The sequence below is a fragment of the Lycorma delicatula genome, chromosome 1, assembly GCF_047948215.1.
Source record: "Lycorma delicatula isolate Av1 chromosome 1, ASM4794821v1, whole genome shotgun sequence".
Classification (NCBI taxonomy): Eukaryota; Metazoa; Arthropoda; class Insecta; order Hemiptera; family Fulgoridae; genus Lycorma; species Lycorma delicatula.
The window spans coordinates 299,485,578-299,508,739 of NC_134455.1; the positions used below are offsets into that span (position 1 = coordinate 299,485,578).

General features: G+C 31.7%; 1 protein-coding gene across 1 annotated transcript in view; it reads right to left on the minus strand.

Annotated features, from left to right (window-relative positions):
* The window catches only part of LOC142317858 (dual specificity protein phosphatase CDC14C-like), a 132,588-nt gene extending 109,720 nt beyond the window's left edge, over positions 1-22,868 (minus strand). The window contains exon 1 of the mRNA XM_075354407.1: positions 22,794-22,868. Coding sequence (XP_075210522.1) covers positions 22,794-22,868 — 75 coding nt within the window. The remainder of the gene's footprint in view (positions 1-22,793) is intronic.
* Positions 22,869-23,162: the final 294 nt, after the last annotated feature.

Below are 23,162 nucleotides of genomic sequence, written 5' to 3' on the forward strand. Positions count from 1 at the left end.
AAAAAAAAATAATTCTTAAATGTAATTTTTTAATTTATCAACAAGATATAGAATTTAATTTGTATAAAGCTGTTTTGGGTGCTGCACAGTAGTTTATGTGAATGCTTGTAAATGTATGTTTGATATTTCATATGCTTAGAATGTAAAATCTATTTTATAAAAAGTTTATGAATTAATGTTATAAATAAAGATAAAAACGTTTTTTCCGTAAGTTATAAATTATAAGATTTTTAACGATTTTATAATGTAATAAATAAAGCATTACTTATAAAATATTTGAAACTTTTACGAGCATCATTTAACTGAAATATATATCATCATTTAAACGGTAGGACAACGGAACAGGTGTTAGCCACTTTATTTTTTCTGTTTTATAACGGTTGACTCCTTATTCTTCTCATAAAAGAGTAGAAGTAATTAAAAAAAACAAGTTACAACGAATGAAATGACCTTCAAACAGGTGTGCCACACTCTGAAAATGTAAATTAGAAACAACGAAATGAGAAGTGAAAAAAAAGAAAAGGAAGCGGGTCGTCTAGGGCAGGGTATACATTAAATAATGGATGCACATAAATTTACTAAGTTTAATTATTATTGTATATATGCTCTGTCCAACATCAAACATGAATCTATACTCTTGGGTGACCTCACAGGACATCTATAAAGTTTTATGTTTATAAAAGAATATGAAATCATATAGATAATGGTAATTTATTGATTCGTATAAGTACGTATATATAATAAAAATAAAATTTTCAGGCAAAAATAGCTTACAAAAATCTGCTAAATAGCATAAAAAAATGCATATTGTGTAACTCATCACATTAATGTGTAATCTAGTCAGTGTACCATACAGCATTCATAGTTCCTTAAACAGTTACATATTATAAATAAGACTTAATTATTTAAGGTAGATTTGAACTGAATAGCAGATCTCGCTTAAAATTAAAGCATGTTATCATAATACCTTTCTCATAAAATTATAATTTATTACTGTTAGAGGTGTCATTTGTGCAAACTGAAGAAGTCCTTTGTATGTAAAAAAATTTATTCGAACAAAGTTTCTTTTATGTCAGGTTTATAGATTATTTTAAATGAAAAAGTAAATATAAAACAGTCTCTAGAAAAACATGAAGACCAATGAGATGTTTGACTCTTTTCTTATGAAAACCAATTTTCGTCATTGAAATGGTTTGATTGATTCTAATGGTGGCGTTTTAATAGGTATAGTTTTGCGTTAAAATATAATGTATTGCTTTACTTAATTGAGGCCTATAAGTAGATATATTCATCAAAGTTTAGAAAGCGCAGTTGATGGGCAGAATAAGTATAGATTGCTGGACTAGTGAGGAAACACGTGAATATCTACCCAAATATCTGCTACATGCAAACAATTTAGTGCGCTGTTCAGCAAACGCGTCTGTTTTCTTTTATTAATTAGTTAATAGGTTGTTTTATTTGTGTAGTTATTTTTCTAAATATTTTTACTTGTTTAATTTTATGAATTTTTTTGCATTTATTATTTTTACGTTTTAATAAAAACATATTTTACTTTAACATCACTCGCTCCAGTCTCCGTGGCGCGAGTGGTAGTATCTCGGCCTATCATCCGGAGGTCCCGGGTTCTATCTCGGTCACGGCTGGAATTTTTCATACGCTACAAAATTTCATTTCCATATCCAACGCACAAGCTTCAAGCTTATGCGGAGATATTATTAAAAAAAAATTAATTTTCTCTACAATTATTTTGTTGTAAACGTTCATTATTGCACACTTGCTTTAGCATTTTATAACCAATCTCGTCCGAATCTGTGGTTAGAGTTTGAGTGAAGAATTGCGAAGCTAAATGTGAAGTTATAAAAAACTATTCGTGATGAATATTGAAAAATACTGTTTGTAAAACGTGGAAACAAATAACGTAAATTATACCGAATGCAACAAATCAAAACTGCCTTTTTTCTTACTACAACATCCTGTTGTGCTAAACTATATCTTTCATAATCAGTACACTAATATGTATACTATCAGCGATGTCAGTACCACTTTAGGCTCCCAAGTAATACTACTGCACATCAATGTGCTTAATTTCTCTAAACATTGATGAGTAATATGTTCCTATCTTGATGAGTAATATGTTCCTTGTTGTGTAGTGGTAATCTACCTGTAACTATGTTTAAGCCGAGATGTGGTTGAAACCAATAAACAGAATCATGATGCTGAGATAGTATTGATATACAGCATTATTTAAGCCCTTTTAACGAATAAATGCCCTTCAAAGATCAGGGAACAATTTTCTAAAGTTTAGTTGATTTTGTTATTAGTTTAGTTGAATTATTCTCTTTGAATTCTGTCATGATATAAACTTGTAATCAAAAATTAGCCCTTTTCTTAAATAAATTATGCAAAATTTATGAGCATTCTAGAAAAAGAAAATATCATTCATCTGACAGTAGATTCATCCGTACCTAAAACTTCCCTGCCGTAACTAACGTACCAGCAAAAATGTTAGTCTTTTCCAGTAATTTTAAGCCATGTAGAATATTTGTACTTTGTAGTTAGAACCCTTGATCTGTAACAAAATTTTCATTTTTGGCATCTAAAATTAATTGCCACAACACAAGAATAATAGTAATGGATATAGTAGAGGCATCAGAAAGATTTTCGTTTGTAACAATAACAATAAAAAGAAAAACCATATCATTACTTTTTTTTAGTTATCGGTACAGCGCTTTTCTTTTTTTATATTCTCACCTAATCGCTGATTTCAATTCTGCAAAAGAAAAGTCATTTCAACGATTTTCCTGCCACTTAAACATTGATCTATAAAATTAAGTCAAATTTTGAATGTTTCCCTTTTATTATTATTAATACTATTATTAAATAATGCCTCTAATAATATTGTCTTTAGTTGGCAAAAGTTATCTCGTTTCCAAATTTAAACAAACTATTTCTACTTAAAATTTACTTCTACAGACAAAAATGTATTAGTAGGCATCAACCTCACTATTCCCCAAAACATCCTTCATACCAATTCTCTGGAGGTTCTGTTACTAAATTTCTGTTCTCACACTGAAATGATACTCAAGTCACTCTCTAAAATGTCATAACCATTCTGAATAGAATGTCATGATTTCTAGAGAAATTATGAAGTTAAATTTTCTCATTGTTTTTGCAGTGAACTGAATATAATGTTGCTTATCAGTATTCCAAGATTATCTTAGTGCAACTAGCAAATGATACTCAGTCAAATAATGCTCACCATCAATCTGTTCACCATAAGAACTGACTATGTGATGAATATTTATTTACTTAAAGACTTGGAAGCATCACAACTATGTAGGAAACTAGGATAGGTAGAGTAAACTATTTAATTAATGTATTTCATTCAGTTGAGAAACAACAATACGGGACGAAACATTGACTATATTCAACAGGGAAATTTTATCAATATTACAATATTCACTAAAAATATTTTCAAATTATTCGACTCTAATTGCTTAAAATTATAATGTTCTCGTTCTCTGTGAAGTAAATTTATCTAACTCCCAAACCGACAAATAAAAAATTAACTCTTACTAAAATATGTTTTTTAAACCGGCTTTATTAGGGCTAATAAAATATAGGCTATATAAATATTAGGGTTCTATTGTTTATAGATTAACTATGATATTGTAAATAGTAATTCGTAAAAGTTGAACGTGTGGACTGAAATATGAATAAAACGTTTGCTAATATTTATGAACTTACATCGCTCTATTATTTCTAAGAGCTTTACTGGGAAAAATATTTTACTGATTATTATATACGAATAAATAATATTACCAGGCCGTACTGATGGTTATTTAATAGGAATTTTTTTTATTGATTTTAGAAGAATTTTAGTTGGCCAATTTGTACGTAGAATTTACCAAGAGAAGTTGTCTTTTTAACACTCTCTGTCCAAATTGTTTTTAAATTTTATTATTCTTTATTTTTAACGTAATGTTTTATATAATTATTTATTAATTTCTCAAGAAATATTTGGTAGAAATTTTTTTAGTATTATTATTATATTTTTTTTAACTAATATTAATTTCCATTTTACAAAGCAACCTATGAAAAAGGAATCTTCTAAGTAAGGTTTCCATTCCTTGAACCCATATACGTTGCAGATGATCAAGTATATAATAGACGTTTATTAATGTATGGTGTTGGATTCTACTGTGCTGTATTCTGGTTAGTTAATTATTCAATGTAATTAATTTACATATTTTTGATCTTGTTATTTTTTAAGTGTCATTTTCAATCTGCGGACTTTTTAATCCAGTAATAAAGACTGATTATAAACTATATATTATAATCCACTTTTTAATTAATTAATAAAAGCCGATTAAAAAGTATATTTTATACTGTTGGTCAACTATGAAAAAAAAGTAATAAGTTTTTATATAAGTTCAGAAAAACTAAGAATGTTAAAAATGTAGAGGTAACATGTTTTTAAAGTAACTTATTAGATTTAAATTGTAATAAATTGAAATTTCGTGCTTGAATAAATTTACTGAGAATTACACTATTCATACTTGCGCGATTAAATTCTGAGTCACTGAAAAGTGTACTACTAACATGGGTACTAAAATATTCTTTATTAGTAATAGCTAAGGAAACACAAATCGGTTAGCCACTGTTAGAATATTGATTAATACATTTAGTGAAATATTAATGATTCGCTTTTAGAAAATTGTGAAAAGATTGGGAAAGTTGTATAAAGAACAGAAATAGATGAAAGCACTTTGGGAAAACGGAAATATAAAGAAAGGCAAAATAATGAAGGTTTGATGGGTTGGGGGAATAAGTAGGTGAAAAAAATTCCTTTTTAAAGACATTAAAAAGAGAAAGAAAGAAATACTTTAATAGTGGCCCAAATGAATGTAGAAAATACTGGAAAAAGGTTACAACGAATATGTGGGAGGAATCTACTGCAATCTGGAACAAAATTTTACATTTATCTTTTAGTAAATTATTCCATCCGTCTGAATTTCTAATCCCAAAAATTCTAATGTTATTAAAAAAATTGAAAGTCAAACGTATCGTAAGAAAACAATTAGCCAAATATCAATCATTCCATTTGAATTTTGTTTATTATAATATAATACATATGTATGAGAAAATATTTATAATACATAAGAAAAAATGTTTAATTTTTTTAAAAATCCACAAATTATTTTAATTCTTTTAATTCTAATAAAATGTACAGAATATTCTTTAGATGAGGTATTTTTGGATACTGAAGTAATACGTAGATAATATCTATGAGACACTGAAAAATAAAAATACAATAATAAATAAATTTAAATTTTACATTTTTTTTAAAACAGTAAATTTATTCTAAAGATGAGGCTTTTTAAGGCTGTTTTTGATAAATGGAACAATCATAAACTTTGTTAAAATTATAATCAAGTTTCTTTACTTGCCTTCAGTTTTTTAAATTATTTGCTTTTACATTAATTTTAAATATTTTAAAGTTTTGGTAAGACTTGTAATTACTTGAATAGACAAACCGAAAATCCGAACAGAGCACCTCTAAATACGAAGCGGCATTTTTCAAGCAGACTCACTCAGCCGCCTATGGTTCTGTCTCTGCCTCAACCCACTCTCAAACATACTTAACAATGCAGACTACGGCTACCACATCAGACATGAAATATTAGACTAATACAGAATTAACCACCTCCTCTACATGGATGACATTAAATATAAGAAGCCACAGACACAATTAAAAAGACTCCTAAAACGCATGGAATCTTTTACCTTAGACATAGGTAGGGAATTCGGAATAAGTAAATGTAAGGTTACTCCACATTAATAGGAGGCCAATAGGAAGAGTATCAACAATTAGCAAACCGTAAACAATGAAACACTTCATAACAATATCAAAAAAGAAACATACCTTATTTTTAGGCTTACATCTGAATTTCAAAATCGATCACACACATGTAAAAATGCAACACAAAAATGAATTCCAAGACTGACTTATTAAACTGTGAAAAACAATTTTTTTTCCTTTTTTTCTGTTAAGCTTTCGGGAATTAACATCAGGTATTACTTCAGAGGATGAATGAGGATGATTTGTATGAGTGTAAGTGAAGTGTAGTCTTGTACAGGTCGACCGTTTCTGAGATGTGTGGTTAATTGAAACCCAACCACCAAAGAACACCGGTATCCACATTCTAGTATTGAAATCTGTATAAAGTAGCTGCCTTTACTAGTACTTGAACGTTGGAACTCTCGATTTTGAAACCAGCTGATTTGCAAAGACGTGTTCACCACTAGATCAACCAGATAGGTTTGAAAAACAAAACTAATTCCAAACACCTCACCCAAAGCCATCAACACATTTTCCATACCCATCCCCACATACTCCTTTCGCACTGTCAAACGGTCACACTCAGATACAGAAAACACTCACATCGTCATCTGTTCGGAACACACTAAACACAGGATTTCACATCCCAATGCAAAGAAAGACTCACCATGGAGAGAAAAGGAGGAGGGAGAGGAATAATAAACATTTAGCCGCTACACGAAAAACAATTATAGATACTTAGTAATTTCTTTCATACGAAACAGCCAGCCTACGTACAGCGATTGTAGAAGCGGGAAAAACCTACACACGCTTTATTCTATCCCACACAAGCCACGCAGCAGACACACACAACCGCAAGAAGAGATGAACACCTGGTCACAAAAAACACTTCATGAAAAACACACATACTACGTCACAGAAGAAAACAAAAACAATCATACATCTGGTTACAGGACGGTCAGCTCTTTCTCGAAACAGAGGATTTCCTACTTGCCTTCCAAGACCAGGTCATAACAACTTGAAATTAAAAAAGTGCATAATCGGCAACTCATTCGTCACAAATGAGACATGCAGAAGACGGAATCAACAACAGGATACAGTGGAATACATCACAAGTGGATGAAGAGCTCTAGCCGGAACCGAATACCAACCAGACAATGCAGCAGCTAAAGTAGTACACCATGCCCCAGCCACAACATACAAACTTATCGAAAACACAGATATCTACTACAAATGCACACCGACTTTCATACTCAAAAGTACTAAATATAAACTATAATGGGATGTCAATATTCATACGGATAAAACAATCTCCACCAATAGATCAATATCATCTTTCAATCAAAAAAAGAAAATCACTTACCTAATCGAAATTGCCATCCTCAGCGACACAAAGAGCCAAACCAAATACAACGATATAGCGATAGAAGTCTCTGGAAACAAGAAAAAGTCATCATTATGCTCTTCGTTATGTCCGTCACGAGGCTCACACCTTGGCATTCATACCAGTTTTGGTATAGTTAGGACTCAATACACACGTACGGAAAAACTTCCAGGAATCAGTTATACACAAAACATGCAACATTGTCATACTTTCATTAATACAAAAACATAATAGATATTGTACTGATTTGGCGTAGCCTGTCAGTGCAGATTAAGACCACAATTACGTGAGGGAGAAGCAAAAAAAATAAAAAATAATGATAATAATGTTTATAACATATGGCGTGTAAATATTATTTCAGTTGAATACAACAATGTACCTGACTAATGTCTGCCCAGGTCCACAGCACTACTTTTCTTTTTGTATTTATTTATACGTAAATATATTTTTATCCAAACAAACACAGGGGTTTGTACAGGTAAAAATGTGGTATGTGTATATATTTATATGTATATAAGGCGTTTGAAGGAGAAAGTTAATTTTATCCGAAACTAAGTGAGGGTTTAACTATTTAATAATATTCTGAGAAAAAAATTCTGTACAATAATAGGAGAACATTCTTTGGAATAAACATGTCGTAAAGGTGCAATAAAACGTGAAAATATGAATTATCTAAAGCGAAGCCGCTAAACGACAGTCTATACAAATGGTGTTTTAGGGTATATAGTGTTATAAATGTGGGAAGACTACGTTTTTATTTGCAACAACTGCAAATGGGCTTGGCGACGGGAAAATTTCTCTCTAGCTGCCGTCTTAATATACCCGTGAACATATATATATATATATATATATATATATATATATATATATATATATAAAATTTTGCCCAATAGCATAGAGCCTTACAGCAAAATTTCACATAAACAGTAAACAATTTCGGCCGTTACTGTTTCATGAGCTCACAAGCAGTAAACACCGTATCTAAACAGGAAAATCAAACAATACCATACTTGTTTCACAGTAAAGAGGTACAGTACAGAAGTAAATTGTTTCACAGAAGAAAATTAACAGCAGCAGTTAATGTAGTGATTATTTAAAATCCAAAGCAGTTTTTTTTTAATTTTTGTTAGTTTAAAAATTTCTGAAAGTAATGATACTGAAATAACAATTTCTTGAAAAATAACAGATTCTGACCAACTATTAATCAAGTAACATCCAAATTTAGTAAAAAAAAAAGAAAAGATAATAATAATAATAAACGTGACACAATATTATGTTGTTGATAAGACATACTTTTAAGTTTCTTGCCAAGAATTCTTTACTCAAAATAAAATTGAATTAGTTTAAGATAGAGCAAAATAAGGTACTGGATTTCTGGTTTTTCTTTAGACGTTAGGCTTATTTTAGTATTGAAAATTACTGAATTTAATCACTAAAAACTAGTTTTAGTATTGAATACGTTAATAGAACAATATGAACAATATTTGGGAAATAAAATAAGAATTTTTCTACTATTAGGATCTATGAAGCGAGAAATCTCTCAACTAGAAACTCATTTGCGCCAAGAATAGGCCTGCGCATACAGTGGATAAATATTTTTAAATAACGGAAAAGTAAACGTGCAATATATTATATTTTTTATTATTTCTTACTTTTTTTTATTTGTTTACATTATTTCATAGTATATATAAGTTTACAATTGGATAATAAAATTTATAAACATAAAATGACCAATAAGCATCGATCCTGTTTAAAATGATACTTAATGGAAAGAAATAATCATTTTACAAATTTATAAAACGACATTAATTCTGTTTAGGTTATTTTGGCTATTCTTAGTAAACTTTGAATAAGTAATATCAAAATTTTGTACCTTTGGCAGCCTATCAGTTCATTAATTATAAACAATTATAATGAGATCGCTTTCGGAATTATATTTCCTTATCTTGATGTGTTGATGTGTAAATACGTACATAAATAAAATATTTTTCTTATAGAAGAATTTCATTCAAGTAAATGGAAGACATTTAATTTTGTTTATGTACAAAGAAACCTAATAAATAATTGGGAGTCCGTTTTAGACAAAATTTGTTTCTGAATTAGTTTATCATTTGAAATTTGAAATTTCCATTTTGTTTTTATGTTCATATATCATGTTCATTACACTGTTTTGCATTTCATTCCCCTATAATTTCATCAACTATATTTCAAATATTTCACTGCTTGTAACCGGTTTTTTTATGAAATTGTTTACCAAATTTTTGAAGAAAAGTACGGTATTACTTTCGGTCATACGGTAGGACTGAAGGTGAAATTGAATTTTCTTTTACGTTTTGAGGTGTGGGGAGTACAAAAATACCATTCATTTAAAATGTAATTTCCGTATATATATATTTAAATGTATATACATATATATATATATATATATATATATATATATATATAGAGAGAGAGAGACAAAAAAGTCTCTCTATGTATAAAATCTCCAAAGCTACTAGATCAATTTCATTAAAATTTAGATATGCTGCAGTAGTGTAACTGCGTCGTACAGGTAAACATTTGGTGAAGATTTGTTCTGTCATTTCTGAGTTAGGTTTAATTTAAGGTTGACAACAGACAATGTAATCTCAGATTGAAGTTATATTGACTTTGTATTACTGCATTTGTCATACGCGCTTATGCTGTGAGTCACAGTTGTGAGTATAATCTTAATGCTTGAGAATAGGGTCTGCTATTTTTTTTTTAACTTCATCAAATTACAGTTATAATAATTAAATTTTCTTATAAACAGGAAATATATTTTAATATTAATAAAAACAAAGCATACATTTTTTATTATTATCATTTAATTTATGTTTTATATGTTTCTTGTGCAAAAAATTAAATTAGATAATTATACAAAATAAAATAACGAAAGGTCTGTCTTACGCTGAATTGTGCAAATTTTTTTTTTTTTACGTAATTCTATATTTATTTCTCTCGGAAATCGGCACAACGTAAGTCAGTTAGAGATGGCATCAGTAATAACATGAGTGACTTCATAGGAACACACCGTGAAAGTGACATTACGGATTTTAAAGCGGTAAATCCTCCTGGTAGGCAATATTAGTATTGTTCACGCCGAAGACGTTTCAGTCTAGTTCAAGGGATGGCTTGTCGCTCTCCAATCAGTAACTTACCTACGGAAGAGGTCAGCGAAGATGTTAAGCAAACGATGGAAATTAAACCCTCATCGATACGATTTTGTACAAAATCTCTGATGTAACAAAACTTTGCTAATTACTAGAATCTGTGGTGTCCAAAGGCGATTGCAGTGTGCCAACAATGAACAGCAAACAACTTCGCTTGCTCGCGAAGAACATTGAACGCTTCAAAAGTATCATTTTGGTGAGAAGGGGTACAACCTTTTAGGTACATCTTTAAGAGGCGTGACGAAAGAGCTTTTCGCGTGGTGTTGAGAAATCTACCACTCAATAGCGTTAAGTTTGGTACAGATGATACTGAAAGCCACCAACATAAGGTTAGGAGCATTGTGTACTCACACTATCAAATATACTAAGAACCTTCATAATTTTGTTTTGAACTAGGAATTTCAAGATAACATTAAGGAGATGTGTGAATTGAAATATTTAGCAAACTGCTGTTTCAGGTTGGAGCCGTCGAAAAGCTCTCCTGGTAAAGTGCAGTGTATGCTCTGTCATCAATATAGACATAATAAGAAGAATTTTATGCGGCCGTACCGGTGCGTAAAATGCGTAGAAGGCCACAGAACTTCGGGCTGCCTAAAAACAGACAGGAACATGCCGGCTACATGTGAATTATGCAGTCTGACCACTCTGCCAACTCTAAGGAGTACAAAGTATATCAAGAAATTTTTCTCAGAAAAGAAAATAACTGAATCATGCACAGAAGACTGATAGAGAGACTGTAGGTACGCAGGATAAGCCCTTGGACTTGACCCATACTGATATCCCATCTTTGGGGAAAAGAAAACTGAAAAATTTGAATGACCAAAAAGATAGTCATTTCAATGTTCAGTCGAATGTCCACCCACAGTCGTTTGCTGAAGCTGTGATGCTGAGACTTAATTCCTGCAGATATGTTTGAGAAGCTTACGACTAATATCGAATTCTTGCTGCAGCAGATCGGAAAATTAATAAATCTCCTAACGAAAGTGATATCTAGGATCTGTTACTGAAGAAATATCTCAATATTTCCATATGTAACATTAACGGCATATGAATTGGAGTTTAGAATTAGAGATGCTGATCCTCCCGAGATTTTAAATGTCCTCATCTTTGAAACTAATTTTACTGACCAGTATTACTTATATATTCAAGATTATTCGGTGTACATAACCAATTATCTGGATGGCATGCCATATGAAGATACTACGATAAAATTTAGGTTAACTCCCACCTTTCGACATGGCCCAAATCCAAGTAGAAAACGCGCTGCCTTTAGAAATACCAATAAAATGTGGAGATGATATAGATGTTGCGACACGACTTTGGCTTTAACCATACGAGATGCGAAGTGGCGCTTTAGGCCTGATGGAACACATGAAGGACGGGAAGGAGGAATTACCCTAGTGAGGTGATAGCCCTTATTGCCTCTAAGAGAAAAATTAGTAAAAGGTTGCAATGCTTCAGGAGGCTTGAGGACCGAACTGCTCACAGACTAAAGAAGCTGCTGAAGGAGATCATGAGTGAGTCGAACGATCTCCCTCTCATATCCTCCTTTGAGGGCATCGGTTGGTTAGGCAGTAATGAGATAGTCCGAAGGCCGAACTATATGCTGCGCACTTAAATGAAGTTATCAAGCCTAATGAAATTGTAGGGGCTGATGATGTGGAAACTACTAGTTTCTTGGATAGCCCGATTTCATTGAGTTTACTGATAAAGCCCATCTCGTTTATAAAGATAGTACATAAAACTGAGAGAATAAGGGATCTGAAAAAGGTTCCCGGATATGATTCTGTCATCCACAATACTATTTTTATGCTCCCATCTAAAGCTGTATTATACAAACGACACCTCTTCAACGTGATCCTCCAAACAACATATTTCCCAGAAGAACTGAGGTTTTTTAAATTACAGTGGTCCTGAAACCGCGTAAACAATCTCAGGATTTGTCATCAAAAGATCTATGAGCTTGCTGTCGATTAACGCTAAGGTATTCGAGAGACTTTTCCTTCGAAGACAATAAACTGTGCTGATTAAAAATGATATGATACCCTACACCAGTTTTGTTCTAACTGGTCACTTTACTCTCGAACGGACCCGTAGGATTAATCCACCTGGTTGGTCTAATGGTGAACTCGTCATCGCAAATCAGCTGATTTCGAAGTCGAGTGTTCTAAGATTCCGTGGATACCGATGTTCTATGGCAAACCACACAGCTCAAGAATGGTTGACCTGAGACTGTACAAGACTACACTTCATTTACATTCATACATGTCATCCTGATTCATCCTCTGAAGTAATACTTTACGGTGGCTCTGGAGGCTAAGTAGACAAGGAGAGACTCATAATAGTGTCATAATCAAGTGCCTAGAAATTAAGGAATATTGTTCGGTGGCGTTCCTGGATCTACAACACGCCTTTGAGAAGTTTTGGTTACACGGACTTCTATGCAAGTTTGATATAGCTGTCCCAACTTTTCTAGTTAGTGTTGCGTAACTACTAAGATGATCGGTCCTCGCAAGTTAAATTTCGCCAGGAGCTATCTGGGTTTTTTGACACTAATTCAGGTGCTCAAAAAAAGTTTGTTTTGGAGCTGATTTTGTACCTGGGTTTTCACAGCGTTACTTCCTTCTCGGGACTGTTGCTTTCTGTACGGATGATACATCGATACTGTAAGTTGTCGGCAACCAGGCTCTAACATCGGAAAAATTTCAAACCGCGTCGGGTATTTTCAACTTAAGGCTGCGTAAATGGAAGACACGGGTACCCGGCAAAGCGCAAGCACGTAACGTTTACGATGAGAAAGAAAGACTGTTCACGGTTTCACTTTGACAATGTGGATATTTCACATTCCAACAGTGCTCGGTATCTATAATTACACCTGGATCGTCCCATGACGTGGAGGCATCACGTACGGGAGAAACAAAGCAGCTTGATGTCAAATGTAAGAGAATGTACTAGCTAGTGGGCAGAGGATCTCAACTCTTTCTGTCGAACTAGGGGCGGATATATAAGGTGTTCTTGAAACCAATCTGGATATATGAAATTCAACTGTGGGTCACTACTAGTGACCCACTAGCAACGTTGGAAGAAATCCAGAGGTTTCAGAGCAAAATTCTAAGGAGCATATCGTAATTACCACTGGTTAGTGAAGAATGCTGAGATTCAATAGTACCTGGGGATCCCGTTTGGTAGCGATGAGATTGGACACCTAAGCAAAAAAGTATATACCTCGGCTTAACTCACGTGTTAACCATCTTGCTTTAAATTTGTTGGACAATAACGGGGATCTCAGACGACTCAAAAGTCTTTACATATATGACCTAGGGATCAGATCCTGATTGAAGAGATGGTAAACCTCCTTTTTTGAACGATTTTAAGGTTACGAGACATATCAGAAGGATGGTATGTGTCTCGAACGTGTTATACTCGGTTATTATCATGATAATAGAGATCCCTATGAGGAATTGAAATTTATAGCGTACGAAAAATGCCATACCTGCCCGCGGGATTCGAACCAGGACCTCCGGATGAAAGGCTGAGAAATTACCATTCCGCCACGCATATTCATTTGTTTTTGAGAAAATGAACATGCGTGGCGGAATGGTAGTGTATGAACACTGTATGCTACACTTTCACGTAATATTCGACGTAAGATTTTAAGAAAAAATATAATTTTAACTGTTGATAATTTTAATTTATCTTAATATATTTATGGATCCATAATTTATGGATCGTTTGCAAGTTTTGGTAAATTATGGAAATACCTGTCTTACTCACATAAGAGGAACAAATACATACAAATTGGATTCCTTTAAAATTATTCCAAATTTATACTATAAATAAATTTCCCAATTCCTTTCCCGGTGAATATAACTAGAGCTTCATTAAAGCGGTTAGTATGTTGATCACGTCAAAAACAGGATATCGGGTTCTTTGCAATTCTTTACGTTTTAGTGTCCAGAAAAATCAGCTATAACAAAAACCATATTTATATATGGTTTTTGTTCTATTATACATATTTCTGTTGCACTGCTAAAATTGCATAAATTATATAGGATTATTTTCAAAAAAATATTTTTTTAAATTTATTCCCCACCTCTAAAAAATCATATATCGTGTGTTGTTTTTGTTTTTTTGTTTTTTTTGGAGTAACTCTTTTTATTATACATTCCCTTTCATTTTGTTTTTATTCATGGAATTAGACACAGTATCCCAAAAAAGTAACGAAACATTTATACTGCACACAACATAAAAAGAAATTGTAATCTTATATTTCTCTGTCATCGAACTCCATGGTCATCATTTCAGTCTTAAAAACAGAAGATTTGTGTTCAAATCCCGATATGAAATATTTCATACGGTAAAAAAAATAAAAGGATTTGTAATAAATATCATTCAGTTTTTATTCAAATATTATTGTGATTGTTTTACTTTTTTTTTTTGTTTTTATTTTTGTTTAGTTTTCCTTTTAGTCAAAATATTATTTATTTTCGTCATATTGATGACCCAGTTTATTTTTTATTGTTTTCAGGTATTTTGATGACTCAATCGCTGTGGTTTCCTGAGATCAAGTCTTGATCGGATTTTAATCTCGGTTCTCTATTTCCTTATAGTGTTCTTTATTTCGACAACACTAAAAGAAATAAATAGATGAAATTAACAAACATTTATTCGAAGCTGTTTTTAAATAATTTACATCTTATAAGATCACCTAATAACAAACACAAGTTTTAAGTTTAATTATTTTATTAAAACAAATAAAATTCTTAATAAAATTTGATTTCTTAAAGTATTTCTTACGATTAAGAATATATATATTATTTTACATAATTAAATATGTAATAAAAAATTAAGAATTTAGCATAAACAGAAATAACAGCAAAAAAATCAATTAAGTAATTCTGTGAATTTTATCAAAATATTCATTCAGTTTATAATTTGTTTCATTTTTGCTCCTAGTAACTATTGATTGCACTTAACCACTCAATGCGTTTGATTCATAAAGCAGATAGAGGAATTCAATTTTTTTGGAGATATTGAATACTGGAATTTTAACTAAAACAATTTAGTTTCTAACCGCAAATTTTCTAGTGCTGAAATTTTTAAAATGGTATGCTCTAATTTTTTTTTAAATTTAGGTGTAAAAAAAATAAATAAAATAAATAAATAAAAAATAAAACAAAAAATATAAATAAATGTTTGGAATAGATTAGTATTTTTATTAAATCATAACATACGCAAAATTAAATCTTAGGAGTAAGCTTTAGACTGTAGCATGTAAGTTGACTATTTTCTTTTATGGATTGGGGAGGTCATTCGGTAAGTCATTTGATTGGTTTTTTGCTATTCTAAATCTCTTTCTATTCTATACTTTTTTTAACTCCACGTACTATGTTCTAAAAAGTTTCTTTTCTAATTATCTTCAGGATGTAGCCCAGCGATTTGATTATTTAACAGCAAATAATTTTCAAACACTTATGTTCTGAAAAGTTTCAAAAACCTTTGGTCTTTTTCTGTCTGGTTTATTTTGTAAAAGTTTCACTTCACTCCAAAGAAATATCTTTAAGAATTTCTTACTAATTCACAGTTCTACATTTGAATATATATAAGACTTATATTTCCATGTGAAATCTTCTTGATTTTATTTGTCTGTTCTTGTTCCTTTTCTACTCCACTTTAATTTTACAACACAAATACCAAAATTCTTCAATTTTTGGTTTATCATATACCTCTAAATTAATATTTAATTTCTAATTATTCTGCCTTTTGTCACATTTCATTATCTATATTTTATTATTATTTATTTCGAACTGAACCTTTCGTAGATAAATAAAAAATGTCCATTAATTCTTTATTCATATTAATTTTTAATTTTGTAAACCACTATAAAAACTTTTTAAAATGAACTTTTTCGTAAATAAATCTAACAAATATTTTTCAAGAATAATTTTCTTTATTAGAATAACTGTTTGATAAGATGCAACTAAAAGTTAATTCTAAATTAATTTAAAAACTACAAAACAAAAGTTCAATACAAAATACCATTTATTTTTTTCAAGTAATCAAAACTCCAAAAAAGTAGACCAATGAAGATATTATTTAAAAATATTACAAAGAAAGATTTAAAAATAATGTAATACTCATCATCGTGACTTCCATCACGGTTTAGGCGTACTGCCAGTCAAAAAATGAGACTATCACCATCTTTTCCTTGGTCTTCCAACACATTTTCCAGCGGGTATATATTCCATATCTACTGGCAGAATCTATCCTGACAATATGATATGCAACAATTCATTTCTTAAAATTCTGATAATTTTCTTAAAAGAAAAAAGTAATAATAATAATGCTCTATTTTATCATAAGGCAGTAGTAGGCAGAAAAAAATCAATTCTACTTTCTTTGTAAACTCTTTAAGATCATTACATTATTTAAAAAATTATTTAACAGGATGTAAAATTGATTTATTTTTCAGCCATAAATATTAATTTTGCTGTTATACTCGTATATTATATAATATTTGTAATAAAGATATCAGAAACGAACTCTCAAATTATTTAAAGGTAATAAGCTAATCTAAAATAAAATTATAGCTGTGACTAGTTTTATTTCCTTATTTTAAAACTATTCTTAATAAAATATTCAGTAATGTTCGACATTGAAATTTTAGTTACTATTTTATGCATGTGTTTTTGTTCTTTTGCAGTGGGTTGATACATTATGTGTGTTTGTGAACACACACTTGTATTCTGCTGCGGTTGTCATAGAAACAACGTACACTTTGCACACCTGTTTCAGTTAACAACTCTCCCCTCAGCTCCACCCACCCGCGACAAGAATGTTCTCTGCTAAGAGACCGGTTTTATTGACTACATCCAGTACAAGAGGGGAAAGTCCTGGCAATGCAAACTTCATTATTGTGCATGTTACGGCGTATTATATTTTAAGAAATATTTTATATGTAAATTATAATTATTAGATATAAAAGCTACCTACTTTACAAAAGAAATTACATTAAAATTTAATTATTTTTTATAGCTTATTATCCTAATCATATGAAAAACTTTAATTTTAGATAAATAAAAATACTAAGTTAAATAATTTGTTAACGGTTTTATATTTCATTCAAATTTTATTAAATATTATTGGAATACCATTTATTACTTTTTTCTTTCATTGTTCATTCTACGTCCTTACACTAAACAAAATTGTAGAAACGTACCATTGTTTTATTTTAATCCCAAACTTTGGTCATTTTTAATTTCTTATCCTATTAATGTTAATTTTCTTGCCATGTAATATACACTAATATTTTATCGAAAAATTTCATGTGTCGATCACGTAGAATTCTCCCAGAATTAAAATAAATTATCGGTATTATTTAATTGCGTATTTGAGTCAACCGTAACTGCTGTAGTGCACAATAGCTGTTGTAACATGACACTACAGCCACTTCCGAAAATAATACAGCCATTTTAACCAGGAATAACAATCATCCCATCCCCAGGCTACCTGGAAATGGATGAAATGTAATAGTTTACCGTTGCTTTCTTCGAAGAGCCAATCTGTTATCTCACATCAGCTTACCAAGCTCAATAAAACGGTAATATAGTCAACCATTCAAGCTGGAATTTCACTCTGCTCACCACAAGGATGACTGGGGGTGTAGTTAACGTCCTTCCTATCTGAGAAAGCAACTGACTATTTAGTAAAATAACTTTTTTTTCTCAAGATATAATACGAGTAATAAGGTTAAGGTTGGACTTTTGCTTTTTTTATCTTGTTTTTACTTTTTAACTTGTGTTTTTTGCGAATAATTTTACGTGAGGGTTTTAAGTATAAATATCAATTAATCGTAGAATTCAATTATTGAAACTTGTTTTTCAAGATATAATAAAACAAAGGTTTGTTTGCGCAGTAAAAATTTAAATAAGAATATGAAGAAGTAAGCAGGTATTTAATAAGAAGGGAAGACTGCTTTGTGAAAAGTTAACTTAGCGTTAAGGAAGGGATTAATGAAATGTTTTATTTGGAGTGTGATCTCAATGGAGCTGAATTGTGTACGACGAGAAATACAGACAGAAAAAGAATTGGGATTTTGTGATGTGGGTGACGCCCAAAATGATAATGTAGGCAAGATCATGTATCAAATGAAAAAGTATTATATTAAGCTCTCGGAGAGAAAAGGAAAATGGTAAATGTGATTAAATATAGGAAAAGGAACTGGTTAGGACATTGTATGAGAAGAACGTGATTATTAGTGAATGCGTTAGAAGCTCGGTGAATGTAAGGAAAGGAAAACTAAGGAAGAGATTTCAAATGATGACTTTGATTATGAAAAAGGCAAAATATGCTGAAACAAATAATAAATAATATTGAAACAAAGACAAAGCAGCAGCCGTCACAGGACCTGCCCTAATGGAAGAATACTATAAAAAAACGAATGTTTTTCAACTCATCAACATTAGAGAATTAAAATAGTTTTCAAATCATTACTTATATTTATCTATTTATTTATTTTTACTACTTTTTTCAATTTTTAGTTTCAAATGTTTTCCATAAATTTTGTCGGAACTTCTCAGATGATCATACGACAAGGAAGTTTACTGATGCTAAAGAATTTTTTTCGCTTTTTACAAAATTTAATGAAATAATTTTATTATTTCCCCATCGTATACCCTGGTAATAATTGGGGATTTAATCTGCGGGTATAATTCTGTGATCATGGGTATAGATTATGTGTACATATCTGCGATGATTTAACACAATTCTGGCTATGGAGAATAGTACAGCTCCCTGCATCGCTTCAACAAAGCAATTAATTTTCTTTTACTGAATTCAGGCTTGTGATGGTCTTCTGTGGTATGACAACTATTGCCGATATCACCACTGGTAAAATAGTTATTGACTTGGTCTAGTTTTACTTCTTGATTTCCATCGCAAGATTCTTGTATTTGTCCGTTTAAATAATCTTCTCGAGTTTGTTGTGTTGATCTCAGTTATATCATTCAGGAATGTTTTCTTCATTTTCTTTTCATACAGTGTTATATCTAGTCTATTTTCTGTTGTTTTATCTATTGTTATAATTCTGTCCGAAAATAGTTTGACTTCCTAATTTCTATTACTTTTTCAGTTTCAACTTTGTAATTGGACTCAACTATTTTATTTGTTATTTTCTTACCAGTGCTTTGGCACATTATTCTGTCTTTCGCTGTAATCTTCTTGAGCTAAATTTTCACACCCTGTGATTATACGCTTGATCTTTTCTGGTATTTTCATGCATTATCTGCATTTGTGATCACATTTCTTTTTGACTGTATACTTTTTAAAGTTATATGTGCAAATTACCTGATTTTGCTTCACCATTATGAAACTTTCGGTTTCTGGAAACAGTATTCTTCTCTTTAGGGATATTAACGAGGCAATTTTACTTGTTGTTTCTATTTCGATTTCCGCAAAGTAACATCCATGCAGGCTTTTCTGCTTCTACGCTCACACATTTTTTTTGCCATCGCCTCTTGATTCCACTTTGATCTATGCGCTTTTGAGCTCTGTACCGAGGTTTAATAGTGTACACTACTTATCTGTTTCTTTTATCGTTTTATGTAATACTGAAAAAGTATTATGCTGCACCACCTTGACCCCAGTCGACTAAAACTAGCCTTTCGACATATCGACCATTCTTGTCAGCCGATAATAGAAACACAGGTTCGGGAGACATCTTCCCAATATCCTTCAATGCTCCCAAGATTATCTTCAGGGCCGCAGTCTCCCCGGCCCCGGAATCGTAGTATAGAGTGAAACGTTTGTTAATCACCATGACCTCACTTCGTCCCAAAAATTGGAAAATATCTTCTACAATATCACATGCTGCAACCCCAGAGCACGTTTCATGACCCTCCCCAGGCTTGGTTTTATAGAGGTTAATAAATCCACCACAGCTGAAGACTTTTTCATAACACGATCTACCAGCGCCATTACACTGGCTGGCCAGTTCACATCCAGACTTCAAGCAACTCCTCGTCCGTGAGCGACCCCGACACGATGTCATTCAGATCACGGTTCTTCGGAGGGGTATGCGTCAGTGTATTTAACATAGATGGAGCAGCTTCCCAGTCTCTCCCCAGCGATTCTGTTAGCAGTCCAGACCAGGCAACCATGTTAAGTGCCCTCACTAAATCCATTATCGTCTCCAAACCCTGTTTAATCTCACGCTTCGTATTCGGAGTTAACTGCAGCAAGCCATGCAGTATTCCAACCCCAAGCATTTCCTGAAAGGCGGTCATGATTGCAGAGCCCGTCAACACAGATCATTTCTTTCCACTTGGCACCGCATTGGTCCCGTCAAGGATCCCAGCTGATGAATCATCCCCGAACTCCACAATTTGCGCATCAAATCTTCCTCCAATAGAACGTTGCCTCCTCTTGTGGCCCACTAGTGGCGGAGACTGCGACTGTGACCACTTATTAGTTGGTTTAATCTCCTCCACATAACCGTTGTCCATCTTAATCTCACTCGGAACCAGAGTCGCGCCCGGAACAGCCTCTGATGATAAAGGCGGGTCCTCTTTCTCACTCGACTCCTCCTGTACACTCTCTCTAGAAGAGTCATTGATCTGTCTCCCTCAATGACCATACCCCTTCGGGTACTCAGCAGATTGTCTCTAGAGGCCTTCCTGAGTGTCTCTTCCGCCCGAAATTATGACCCATCACGAAGGGTACGAGAGACATCCTGTGTTTCATCGGAATGGGACATAATCAATTGAATGTAACTTAAATTGATAAAGTAAAGAACTTTCGTTATGTCAACCACTGTTTCAATATAAACACGTGCCAAAATTCGACCTAGAATGCTCCCTACCTCGATAATAAACAACTACTTGAACAAATTCAAAAGCTGTTGTCGCCAATAAATAATCCTAGCAACCGTAGGCTGAAAGCAAGAACTATAATTTAATAATGGAGATAGTCAACAAAAGACGATAAGTAACAACGAAAGTAATTCAACAACACAAAATAAGAGTGAGTAGATAAACAAAGCGAAACAGAACAACACCAAATCAAATGTTATGCAGCGGTACAACAAATATAAAAATTAACTAAAAACATAATTAAATAACGGAAATAATTCGAAACAAAACAAACGAACAAGAACACGAAAAACTACGAAAATTGAAAAACAAAATAATACGGAGAAAAAGAAAAACTTAATAGGAGGTGGGAAAAACACGTCTAACCGATGAATTATTTTTAGTGTGTGTGTGTGTGTATGTGAAAATGCCATGCCTGACCGGGATTCAAACCCGAGACCTCTGATGAAAGGCCGAGTCGTTACCACTCGCGCCACAGAGGCCGAAATGGATGATATAATCGGATTTCTAGTATTATTTGGATTTAATAAAACTAAATAACTTAAATTTATAGCAATGTATTATATTTACTTCACAGACTGATAACATACAAAATCGTAAGCATAAGAATATGATCGAAAATATTTGCTGTTAAATTGAAAAATAATTACAAATAATAAAATTGAATTTAAATATTTATATATTTCATATAAATTTTATAAACTGAAGAGAGTTAATAATAATAATAAAACAATTTTTTTTTTCAATTTGCACTTTTTTCATATCCTTCATTTCAAACGAAAGTTCGATTTCTAAAGTGGCCAATAATTTCTAAAGAGAAAATTTTATGCAGTTTAGTTTATTTATCATTATCGATGATTATATTAAATTTATTTTATTTTTATTTTGTCAAGATCTCATACGTAGTATAATATGCTTCCATATATATTATTACCGACAAAGATGAAACGTTTTTGTTAGAATAAATAGCCTACATAAGAAATATGTTACGTAATAGAGATATCACATTTATATCCTTGTATCATTCAAACATATTTCAGTTGGTCAGTAGGAACGTGTCCAAATAATAATCGTTTGACAATATATCTCTAAACTTTCACTTTGCAAAGGTTTATCAGATTAATAAAGCTTTAAACGTATAAAGCAGTGGTATTTGTATTTCACTACGTAATCTGAATTTAATTTATTAAAATTTTTATTACAAGATTATTTATATATAGTAAAACCTTTGTAATGTGAACAATTACGAATTTTATATTTATTTTTAAAATATCAACAAAATTCATGAAAATTCTTGTGATCATATAGATCTGATTTACTAGTTAAAGAAAATACCTCTGATGAATTAATTGCATATTAATCATACGTAAGAATCATACGCATATTATAATCAACGTATAATTGAAAATTTCGAACACTGACCAAATGTTGAATGAGTAAAAAACAGGACTTAAAAAAGAAAAATATTGCGTTTACTTCCTCTGTATTGGTATGTGTTTTATACTTACATAACCATAAATTTGCATAGAACCTTCTTCTTTGCCATATCGAGAATAGGCTTTTTCAGTCCGTACTGGCGCCATTACGCTTCCTCGATCTCTCCTTCCTCAAGGATTATATTCAAAAGATTTAAGTAGTAAACTTTCTGAAGACATTCTATTTAAATGGTCACACCAGTTAACTCGATAATTACTCATTGTATCTTACAACGGCATCATATTGAGTTCTCGTGGAATACCTTCTTTACGTTTTTTGTCTAGTCTAGTCTAACCTGAGGATGCTCTTAAATATCTCATTTCTGTAGCTTTTAATCACAGATTCTTCCTCTTTCGAAATCACCCATGTTTTACTCCTGTAAAGTAGGAATGAAACAGCCA